The 12,328-nt window shown below is 37.7% G+C and overlaps 1 protein-coding gene across 3 annotated transcripts in view; it reads right to left on the bottom strand.

Moving 5' to 3' along the window:
• Positions 1-12,328, bottom strand: part of LOC306873125 (ubiquitin carboxyl-terminal hydrolase MINDY-2-like) — a 41,413-nt gene that overhangs the window by 5,157 nt on the left and 23,928 nt on the right. For all 3 annotated transcript variants that reach the window (XM_079422178.1, XM_079422176.1, XM_079422177.1), the window contains exons 3-8: positions 12,225-12,289; positions 5,383-5,541; positions 4,597-4,699; positions 3,171-3,313; positions 2,206-2,379; positions 186-374 (exon numbers count right to left, since the gene is read on the bottom strand). In XM_079422178.1, the coding sequence (XP_079278304.1) occupies positions 186-374; positions 2,206-2,379; positions 3,171-3,313; positions 4,597-4,699; positions 5,383-5,541; positions 12,225-12,289 (833 nt within the window). The remainder of the gene's footprint in view (positions 1-185; positions 375-2,205; positions 2,380-3,170; positions 3,314-4,596; positions 4,700-5,382; positions 5,542-12,224; positions 12,290-12,328) is intronic.

Here is a 12,328-nt window from a genome sequence, read left to right as displayed (position 1 = left end):
CTTATTTGTCCTCTTAAAAAAACTAACGCCTTTTAGCAGCCCCCATCAAGTCTGGAGCACCATGACATTTATGTGATGTTATGTTAGATTGATCAAAGTGTAATTTATGCTGATATTTTGAAGAAAATGTTGGCATTTGAGCTAAATGTGACGTGTTTGTTTATTGTTGTGTGCAATTAACTCACCTGTGCCTGCGCAGCCGCAGCCGCTGCCTGTGCCTGTTCCTGTTCTTGATAGTACTGTGACGCTCTGCGGTCCTCCTCCTCTTGCAGCTTCTTGGCCAGCTCTAGGTCACTGATACCTTCTGGGATCTGTTCCCAACCCAGGTCTGAGGCCTGCTGTTCCTGCTGTAGGGACAGCGCCATCAGGTAGTCCTACACATACAAAGAGGGAACATTAAAATTGTCAACATCTACTCAGTTTCCCCTTTAAAAGTTATTTAGCAGAGTTAAGGTAAAAGGCTATAATATATACACTACTTTTTTGTTACCTTTAGAAGCTTGATGTATCATATAAATTGCTATACTTACAGTCACCTTTAATCAATTTAATGTATCCTTGCTGAATAAGTATTAATTTCTTAAAAAAAAAAAAAAAAAAAAAAAAATTGTATTCTATATTTGATCTATTATATTAATCAGACTAGTTGCCTTCCCTCCTATATTAAATGAGAAAGTGCAGCCTAAACGCTCTGCTAACTCCTTTTGAGTTCCATAAAATATAAATCATACAGCTTTAGAACATAATGTGAGTAGATGACAATTTTCCATTGTGGGTGAACTATTTATTTCTGTAGAGCATTATATCCTTACAGTAGTAAGGAGCTTTCATAACACTTTCTGAAAAAAGATCACAGTACATCATGCATATCCTCTGTTTGGCCATGAATTGACCATTTAGTTTGCTAAATGACCCCACGACACACCACTACAACGACTGTTTTAGAGCAAAGACTGAATTTTAGAGTACAGTGATCTCCAAGCCCTTCACTCATACAGACACTTCATTAAACACCCAATACAAGAGCAGAAGAGAGACAGAGACACAAAGGATCTGTGTCACGTGAGAGACTTTTATCCGGTCATCAGGCATTTAAGCATCCCAAAGGCACAGGGGGAGGGTTACACAGAGCTGGAAGAAGGGTTGGGGAGCTTTTAACATCAATAATTGAGGAGATTTTCCAGCAGCAAATGGAGCAGAATTAGGTCTACAGGACAGCAGTGCGAAGCACAATAGCACAATATAGATAGACTGCACTTTCACAGAGACTGGCTGCAACTCAACTGGATGTCAACATTCACGGCTCCCTGTAATATCAGCCTCCAGAGCTCGGCGTTACCTGAGGGTCATTGTGACAGAGTATATTACATAAAGATTGAGTGATTAAAAGTATCAGGAACTTAAATGATTAAATAAGTTCCTGTTATCCACAAGCATAGGAACAATTAAAGGCTTTGAGGTTTGGATCTTTAAATAGTAATTTTTAAAAGTGATTTTATCTGGAGGGCTGGACTTTATGCTTTTCTTAAGAAAGGCCCAGATCATTGATTTGTAAACCATGTCATTTTAAGCAATTGCATTTTAAACTCCTGTAAACAGCTGAACTCTGTTTCGAACAAACTATGAGTGACAGTTTCTTTTAAATTCTGCATTTATTTGATAAAAAAAATGCAAGAATTTGATAAGAAATACAGTGAACACAGCAATATTGCGAAATACTAATGCAGTTTAAAATAATTTTCTATTTGAATTTATTTTACAATGTAATTTATTCCTGTGATGGCAAAGCGGAGTTTTCTGCAGCCATTACTCCAGAGCTTTCAGATTTGGTGCTCAAGAAACATCTCGTTCATTTTTTTTTTTTTAAGTTGTGCTGCTTAAATTTTGTAGAAGACATGACGATTTTTTTTCAGGATACTTTGATATGTAGAAAAGAATAGCATTTATTTGAAACAGAAATTTGTTGTTATAATGTAAAAGTCTTTACTGTCCCTTTTAAACAATTTAATGTGTTCTTGCTGAATATTAAATTATTAAAGTATTAAATAGGTAGTGCATATAAATGAAATTAGTCACGACTCCATCCAACTGCATGAGCTTTAATCATAGATGAGCCATGCAAACGTCACCCTGAGAAACAACTACCATATTCAGTGTTTATGACTGCAAGACACTGAGCACTCCTGGGAAGTTACTAGTCCTGACCTGATCGATCTGGTCTTGCTGACCACGGTACACAGTTTCCGGGTCAGAGGGCGGCCTCAGACGGAACTCTGAGTCACAGAAGTTTCCATCTCCGTCGACATTATGCAGACTTTCCCAAACCACCTTCTCCTCAGTGAGAAACCCCTGATCCGTTACCAGCAGGTACAGCTGGGCCTGAGGAACACAGAGAGAGCATTTATAAAAACATGCAGAAACCTCCGCTTTCGTGCATCAAGCTTTCAACACTCCCAGACCGAGCCGCAGTGGTGTCATGTTCTGAAGTGTGTACATGAGGATCATGGAAGAGTTTCTGAAGTGTGTCCTGCTGTTACAGAACAGCTCCACTTCCAGATAACAGACAGAGGCTTTACAGCCTCTCTGATAAGACAGTTGAGGGTTACATAGAGAGTCAACATTCAAAAGCATACAAATTCTTATTGGCTCTCACATTCACCAAAGTTTAGCCCTGAAAGAGTGATCAAAATTCAGGGGTTATTATTAATAAAAACTATTAAAGATTAAAAATAAGATATATTTTTGTTTACAAAATATTTTAAGCAGTTTCTGAAACATTGCATTTTCAGATGGTATAATCTGTGGTGGTGTTATATGGGATGAAGACTAAAATGACTGCAATAGCATAACATGACTCAACAAACAAGTATTCCAAAAACAAAACAGAAACTACATTTTACTGTATATCAGTTTATTTGCATGTGTTTTTGTTAGACCTTTACTTTTCCAATATGCAAAATCATGGTAATTAGCAATAGCATGATCTAGGTACCCCATTTCCATAGTCTTCTCAGTAGCAATAGCAGGTGCCACTGGGGGGCACCAACATACAGCATCCCTCTATAGACAATTGAACCAAATTTACTTTGCTTATTGGACCGCTTATTCACAGCAGCACAGAGCCATCTTTCGGCATCCAACATCTCAAATACATTTAAATGTCAACACACCTTAAATTTGGTCATGGTGCTGAAGTGATTGTTCCTGAAGAAAACACACATTTCTCCCTCTTGTACAGTTGAAGTGAGTTCACACAGGCCGTGGTATGTTAGCTGAGTCGCTGTGCTGTTCAGAAACTGCTCTGCCACAAAACCTGGGAAAGTAAGAAAGCCCCAGTGTGAGATGTCTCTGAAATACACAATACAATACAGATACAAATATTTGAATTGAACACCTTAATATCTGCCCTAGCTCTCCTTAGTGCATAACAATGTCCAATTTGTAAACAAGTCAATCCTTTGAGTTGAATCTTTTCAATGAATCAGTTGATTCTGTTCACAAAACTGTTTCATTCACGATGATAGTCCACAGGAGGTGGCAAGGTCCCACTTTATATTAGGTGGCCTTAACTACTGTGTACTTACATTTAAATTAATCATTTGATACAATGCACTTATTGTGTACATACATGTTTTTACATTGTACTTATATTTTTAAAAATACCTATTTGTAATTACATCTGTAATTAATTTCTGTAATTACATTTCTAATTACTCTGTTGACCCATCCCTTACACCTTAACCCACCCTTAAACCTACCCATACCACCAAACCTGTCCTTAACCTTACCCGTATCCCACCTCAACAGCAGCAAAAGTGTTTTAAAATACAATATGACCACAATAAGTACATTGTACTTATTTTCTGATGTAAGTACATGTAGTTAAGGCCACCTAATATAAAGTGTGACCGGTGGCAATTATCAATGAATAATGATTTGAATTTCAGTCTCTTTTACACAAAGCTCTCCTGACTTCAGAAGACTTGGTATGAGTCATATGGACTAATTTTAGGATACTTTTATGGTCTCTTTTTCGAAAAGTCTCAGCCACCATTCACTGTAACTTAAAATGTTTCCAGACAGAATGATGCAAAGCATACATGTTTGGAACAACATACAAGTTAATAAATGAACAAAAAAAATGTTCAGGTGAACTAATCCTTTAAACACACACTGTCTGAAACTTTATGACACACATAAATCACACAGACAGGCTCACATACACTGGTACAAACAGAAACAGAGATGGAAAAGGTGCATTCTGAGAGACGCTTACAGAAGATGACGAGGGAGATATATTTAGGCACAAATGCAGTGAGAGAGGGAGGGAACGTTTCAGACAGCTAAAACTGTGAAAAGGAGGAGGGTGCTTAAATGACTCTGATAGTTGTTTATTTGCATGATGCAATGGGGAAAATACTATTCAGGACATGGATTAATATGTACAAGGCATTAATACATCTAAATGTACAGAAGCCTGGCAAAGAGTGACCCCGAAACTACAATTACGTTGAGCACTTGCCTTCTGTAAGAAGCAGTCTGCATGAATGTGTGAAAGGAAAAGGAGGAGAAGATATAAAAACAGTGAATACCCACCTTCCCCGGCCAGCTCGCTGTTGTCTGACTGCTTACAGCTGATTATCTTCTCTACCAACTGGTTATAGCTACAGTTCCCCACCGCCTTAACTATATCAGCCATCTACAGAGAGCGTGATAAAAAAAGAAAGACAATATGCTGGTCAAAATATTAGCATAAATGTTCATTTAAAAATATATTTTTAGAATGCATCAATTTAATGATGTGTTCAGTTAATTTCATTTAAACAGCACATTATTAAGAGTTGAACTGGTTTTAACGTGAAATGGCATTGACCATGACGCTCCCTGTGCGATACGCTAAAAATCAATTACTGACAAAATTAAATGATGTGTTGTGGACTGTAGCCAATAATGAGATTATGTTAAATGATATGGAACTAAAACCAACTATATATTAATTCTAAAGCCAATTTTTGTAATAGCTATTCAACTTAGCAGTCTGCCAAAATAAATGTCAATAAAAATTTGAGGGATTTTGTCAGTGCTGATACTGAAATCTATCTATCTATCTATCTATCTATCTATCTATCTATCTATCTATCTATCTATCTATCTATCATTATTTAAATGTATTTATTTTTAAGACATTGTCATGTATTTTTTTTTTCTTTTTTTTTAACTATGCAGTATGCTCAGTGCATATCATGTATTTGTGAAACAGAGCATGTTACGACTGTAGAGTAATATTTTAAAATTAAAGCCCATAAATGACAATGTGGTGACTGACATCTAATGTTTCAGTGAAACTTGCTTTTCTAGAAGGATGTGAATCAGGATGCTGACCTGTGGGTCAACCAGCCATCCGTGGTAGAGTGGGATGTCCAGCAGGTCAAATACGATGCACTCGGGTGTGTATTCGAACACCCGCACACCTGTGAACTTAACGTTTACATCCAGACCTGTCTGCAGTTTATGCAGCACTGCCATAGCATCACTCATATTCTAGAGAAAGAGAGAGCAAAGAAATACAGGAAAATAAGAAAACGGTAACGGTATTTTTTTCCAACACAACACATGCACACATTTCGGTAAAATGTCACACCCAATTGTCTTACTGCTCTGAGCGGAAAAAATCTCTTAACTCTAGACTAGTGACTAAAGAGCTCTAAACACCAGTTCACCTCCTTTACTTCCTGTCTTGACCATAATGACCCTCCACTGACTCTCAAAAAAGCACAGCTGCAGGCTCACAAACACAAGGCAACAAACTCCAGCGCAGTTTAACAGATTGAGTGTGAGTGTGCAGCGTTTGATATTACGTTCCAGGCCCTATAATAATAATAATCTGTCCGGCTCTCACTCTTAAGGACTCACAGTATGACCATCTGTTATGTTGATCGGTCACAGCTCACAAAATGAGTGTGTGTGGACAGTAGGGATGCAACGATACCATTTTTTCAGAACCGATCCGCTCCGATCCTGAAAATTCTGAGTATCTGCCGATACCCATCCAATCCGATACCAGTGCAGTTTTTTTTAAATCGATGTAGAATTTCTATACTTCTGTGTTACTCTTTTGTGTGTTAAACACAATCTACTACATATAGATAACGTCATTTTAATGAAAAATAACAAATGAAAAAATATATAATCATAATCTATGACAAAAATACTTTGTTTATAATACAGCAAAAGATACTCTACAAAAATCATGGGTGCACAATAGTTTTATAAAACCTAGTGAAACTTTTTCATTTACAAATAAAAGTGAATAAGTGCAGGACTAAATCTGGTAAAATGGTACTCTGGTGCTCTTTGTATTGTTGTAAATACATTCATGAAAAAACAAGCAAATACATTTATATATAAATATATAGGCTACTATAAAATTAAAATACATTTCTTTTAAATCTATAGCACAGTAATGAAGGCACCAACATATGATAGATAGGACGGAACAAGAAAGACTGTTAATAATCTTTCATTGCTCAAAAGTATTATAATAAGTAAGACTCCAATATAGAGCTGCAGAAAGCGCTTATGCGCATCCCGTGCGCAGAATGATGCGCTTGAAGCGACACGGAGTCACTGCGCGCAGCGCTCTGAGTCCGCATAGAAACGTTCAAAGTACAAAGGGAAGAGATATTGATGCGTAGTGTATTAAATCTGTGCGTAAGTTTATCAAGCCTTTTCTTTCAACAGTTTTAAACCTCAGTAACTGTGCGCTCTTGAAGAGAGTTTGACTGTAGGAACCGAACGTGACAGTTTGAATGCTGAATGGAGGATGACAGACAGCTGCGGCGGAGAGAAGAGTTTACCTGAACTTGAATTTAAAGACTTAAATATTCATCTGTACCTCAGATTAAACTATGGAACAGCTTCAGAACACTTGAAATATAGTGAACGAAAAATTTATGGTGTTTTATAATGTTTTTGTGCCTTTCGTGGGGCTCAACAATAACACAGAATGGTATACGCACAATATCAGATTTGGATCGGTCTCGTCTGACCGATATCCGATCCGCAGAAAATGACCGTATCGGAGCTGATACCAAGCCTGAGTATCGGATCGATGCATCCCTAGTGGACAGTTGTTGGGATTAAAGCTCCTAACACAACTCAACCATGTAACAACAACATTATATATCATAAACCATGAATCCCTGGAAACCAGTGAGATTATTTTTGCCCTTCTGTAGATTTCTCTCTCAATCTTTCTGCCCTAGCTATTTTCCGTTGGTACAGGTGATTTCCTAGCACTTTCACTTAATTCAATTCCAATCACTTGTATCTGGAATTCTGGGTTTAATTTAAATGTTTAAAATAGATAGTTCCAGTTCTGGAAGCTGATTGGTCAATACAGCATTCAGTGTTGTTTTACTATTATTTATATACCATTACAGTATTTTGATAGAGATTTTTATATCTTCAGTTTTCATTTCATTTGAATTTATTATTGTCACAATAACACTATTCTGACAGTAACATTCTGTGTAACTGTTTTATAAAAGCATTAAGGCAGTTAAGGCCATCCTAAAGTGTAAATATATTTAAAGGTGTTGCAAAACAGCAGCCTTTATCTGTTACTTTGTTCATAATATAAGACAGACTTTCATAAAGTAAAACTTCTACGCTCAAGATTTCAGATGACTCTTACTAGATCCCAGATTTCAATTTGGCTACATTCACACAGTTAGTATTTGGGATCCACAATTTAATTTAATAGAAAATCAAATCTCAAATTGTCCTGTATACAGACAGGATCAAATCATATCAAATAACTAAAATCAATCCTTATGTGGTGATAATCTTGAGTAATGCCTATAACAATAGTAGCTATGCTTCCATCCACCCATTTTTATGCACATTTTGTAATAGCGCATAAAGCCCTGGATGGAAATACCACAATGCACATAAATTCAAAAAATGCACATAAAAAAACAACTTATGCGCACATCTGAGTAGGATAAACGTTTTATCCGAAAAGACAAAATGCGCATAAACTACGATGAAAACACACTTACCGAATAAATTCCTCCATGCACATCAAAAAGTCATGTGACTGCACGATGGGATGGGAAAACCTGATTAACCAGCAGACTGATCTCGTTGCACTGCATCTGAAACGTTGTTTTGTTGTTGTGAAATGCCTGAGCTAAGTCTGTCAAAGTATGTCTGCATAACTTACGTCTTACACGACTACGTACCCAAACAGCAGGCATCCTCCTCCGAAAGTATTAACCGCATTTATTGTTTCGTCTGCTCGCTCTGAGGCACAAGTAATTTGTCATATAGGAAAATTATTGTATTCAGTGGCTTCTCCTACTTTTCTTAGTGATTTTTAAAGCCAGTTTATCAGGAAGTGACGAATTTGTTCTCTTTGACTCGTTGGATGGAAACATTCGTAAACGTTTTATGCAATATTCCAGTTTTGCACACAAGTTAAATTTGCATCTTTGGATGGAAAAATAGCTAGTGATAAATAATAATAGTAAACATCAAGATGTTTTGTTTTATGACTTCAGTTATTGCCATCCTGCCTTCATCCTCTCAGATGTGTGGTATAAAACATTATAACAGAACATATCAAGAGAACAAATTTGGTTTTGACTTCAAGTCTCAGGTGGTCACTTCTGTTCTAGACAGCTGTCAATCTTTGTCATACCCAAACTGTATTTAGCACTCGAAACAAGAAAGCCGTATTCTGACAATGAGTGAGCAAGCCTTCATCTCACCTTGACTCGATAACACAGGTCATCATCTCGCAGCTCGATACCAAAGTATGATGTTTCCAAAACAACACTAGACACCTTCAGAAAGCTGCTTAGTCATGAGTCCCTGCTCTCCTGGAACACAGGCTAGGATGAATCAGTGTGGCACAGGCTGACCCGATGGCCAGTGGGTGGATGAGAGCATGTAGAACTGGCACCAGGGCCGGATGAGCGTTAGAGGTTTGACAGATCGGCCAAGACCCATCCACCCACAGCTCCCATTCAGTCCCGTTGAGCCTGGCACCGGTTCCAACCCCCACCCACGTGTAGCCTGCGTGTGGCCCAGCTCTGTCCATGTGCCCCTGCCAGCGTTTCTGAACCACTCCACTGCCCTGACCCACTTTCTCCAGCTCTATTATACTCGCTCCAGTCCAGTGATACTCACTGAGATGGCTATAAAAGCTTTAATACAATCAAGACATCTGATAAACAGTCAAACCTGAGTGATGTTATTGTGCACTGTTTGCACAGGCTAAGCACACTAAGATCAACACACAGAGAGCAGACAGGCCCCATGAAGTTCTTCCAGACCTGTGTGTATGTGCCCCTCTCTCGCTCTCACTTACAGCCAAAAAAACGCTTTACTAACTGTCACAAAGCCTAGCCGAAGACAGTCAGCTGACCTACAGTGTAGAGAAATAGCATTATTCAAGCATGAATGAAGCTCAGCTAAACTTGAAACAGTCTTGGCAATTAAAAAACTCAAAGATAAGCTACCTTAGAAAAATCTAAACACAAGAACAAAGCAAAATCTCATACAGAAGAAAAGAAAGAGCAAGAAAGGAGCATGAATCAGGTCAGCCTCCACCTCCAATAAACAAGAACACACATTGGGGAAAATCAGAAACACTGCTATCTTCATCCTCACATACAAAAATAGACTTGACTTTGAACATCTTGGAAGCGAGATATTTAAAAATGAATATGCTGTAATGGCAATTAAAAGACTCTCACGTTAGCAATATTATACTGCGTAAACTATATAATAAACTATTAGCAATTTATTTTACTGGGGGAGTATAACAAACCATAAATACAATGTTCAAAAAACAGAATTTTTTTCAAATAGAAAACATTTGTAACATTAGAAATGTCTTTACTGTCATTTATACATCCTTGCTGAATAGAAGTATTATATAAAAAAAAAAAAAATCTTACTGACCACAAACTTTTGAACAGTCGTGTATGTTTTTTTTCCCCTAGAATGATGTAGTTACAGCATCTGTATATCCACTGTGGGGGAAAAAAAACAACTCCTGTACATAACTATACACTGGAGAAAACATGGATTATTATATGTTTACTTCAAATTGAAAATAATATATTCTGTGATAAGAATCCACATCAGATCAGAAATTGTTGGTTAGTTCAAATACTTGACTGATGTTAAAAAATACAAAATCGCAATTTGAGTTTGATTTCGGTTCAACCCTAGTCTACAGATCCTTAAATCAAGACACATTTACTTGAGAAGCAAAATGACAAGAAGTCTTGTTTTCAGAGAAATTTATCAAAATGACAAGTTTGTTTAAAAGAACAAATATCTAAAAAAGCCCAGAAAACTCAACCCAATGGAACAAATTTAAAGTTTTAATTCCTAACTGGCATACATTTGTTCTTGTTTGAAGCATAACAGATTTAATTTTGTTCAATTTCATTTTGCATCTCCATTAAATGTATTCTTGATTTAAGGATGCTTAGATCTTTGCATTGGCAAAAATCCTGAGGAAGATATACAACAGTGCAACATTTCATGTCATGACTTTATGAATTTAAGACGTTCTGCTCTGATTTAAGTCCTTTTTAAAGTCAGTGTAAAGAGAATTCTGAGAATTGTTTCTAAACACATTACAAATGTTAGAAATGCGTTTTCTGAAACACATTACAAAGACTCTGAACTATGTAGTACTGAATTGTGGAGTTAAACCGTTAAACAGTTTTTCACCAATTCTGTGCTCAGGTTTTTTTTGGGCGGGGCTAAAACAGTGGCTCGTTGACGCAATGTTACACTATAACGTTACACCGCCCCTAACACTATAATAACTGTTGAGAGGTCAAGTAGTTTGTCTTTTTGAATGTCTGTGATGTTAGATATACAGATTCTAGGCAGGGACGGTTCTAGAGTGAATGGATACCCGGGTCTTAGCCCAGAGACATCAATATGTGGCAGAATACGTACAATTTAAAAACATGGAGCGTTCACAATTCACATCTAGAAACGCGAGCTGTACCGCTTTCTCTTCTCTCCTGGTGTTTGCCGTTGCTAAGCAACGATGAGCCGCGCTCGCCTTGACGACGAGAAGGTTTCAACTCACTGCAGCACTGACACGCGTCTACAATTAAATAACGAACTTGCACGCTCAAACATGTATGACTGTATAAATCCAGTTAAGCTACTAGAGGTAGTATCAGTAGCATCCATTCAGGTTGAAGCGGTATTTGACAGTTCAGAGAGATGGCTGCTTTCCCGCGAGTGGGCGTGGTTTCTGCGCCGACAGTGGACACGCCTCCAGCGTTTGAGAGCAGAGTCCTGCTTAATTTTCAAAGATTTTGATAACTTATTTTAGTTACTTGGCGGGGTTTTTTTTATCATTCAAATTTGGCTGGGTGGTTAATAACACATTTTTCTGTTGTGTGACAAACTCAGAACACATTTTTAATATCACTTTACACGGACTTTAAAGACTTGGGGGTGAAATGTGTACCCAGTTTTGTTCTGGACAGGCTTTTTGGGGTACACCCAACCGGTATATAATAAATATTCTACACAAGCTAATAAGGAGAGGGCCAAAAATCACTCCACTGGTCCCTGTCATGCATCCCTGCACACCGTGTGAGGAGAAATGAGGCATCTCTTTCACCCTATCTCCTTACATGTCAAATTCTGTAGAGCACACAACTCTATGAGAGGTTCGTACTCCCTCTCAGTGCAACACAATGATGATATTCACTCCTGCAGTTATATAAACCGTTGGATCCAGACTGGAATGCACCAGTTCTCACAATTCCTTTAATTCAATGGTTTCTTGTCCTTATTTCCTGTTGGGATAAATGGGTGCTGATCTACATGACTACCACAGCTTGTTTCCTAAAGGCACTGTAATGCCACAGAGCTAATAACAATAACTGGATGTTTAATGACAGAGAACCAAGCCAAGCTCACTACAAGAACAAAGGGATGTTTTAAAAAGAGATGCGAGAATGTAAGACAGATATCTGTCTGTCCGAGAGTCTATATGTATCTTGGCTAATGTTTTCTCCTCTGTCAGAGCCTTAGGCCTCACCTTTCTCTCCTCATTCTCGCTATTAACGCTACACCATCACACAAACACACAGGGAGCTATGTAAACAAACTGGCTATCTTCAATAGACTCGTGCTCTTTGAGTCACAAGCAAAACTGCTGTTGATTTTACCTGTTCGTAGTTCAGCCGCTGAGCCTCCGATATCTCTTTTGGCTTGGCTTCAAGGATATAGTCTCCTGTTGTGAAGGAGCAAAAGAAAAAGAAAAAGAAAGGGA

This window comes from Barbus barbus, assembly GCF_936440315.1.
Source record: "Barbus barbus genome assembly, chromosome: 1".
Lineage (NCBI taxonomy): Eukaryota > Metazoa > Chordata > Actinopteri > Cypriniformes > Cyprinidae > Barbus > Barbus barbus.
This window is presented reverse-complemented; position numbering and strand designations above follow the sequence as displayed.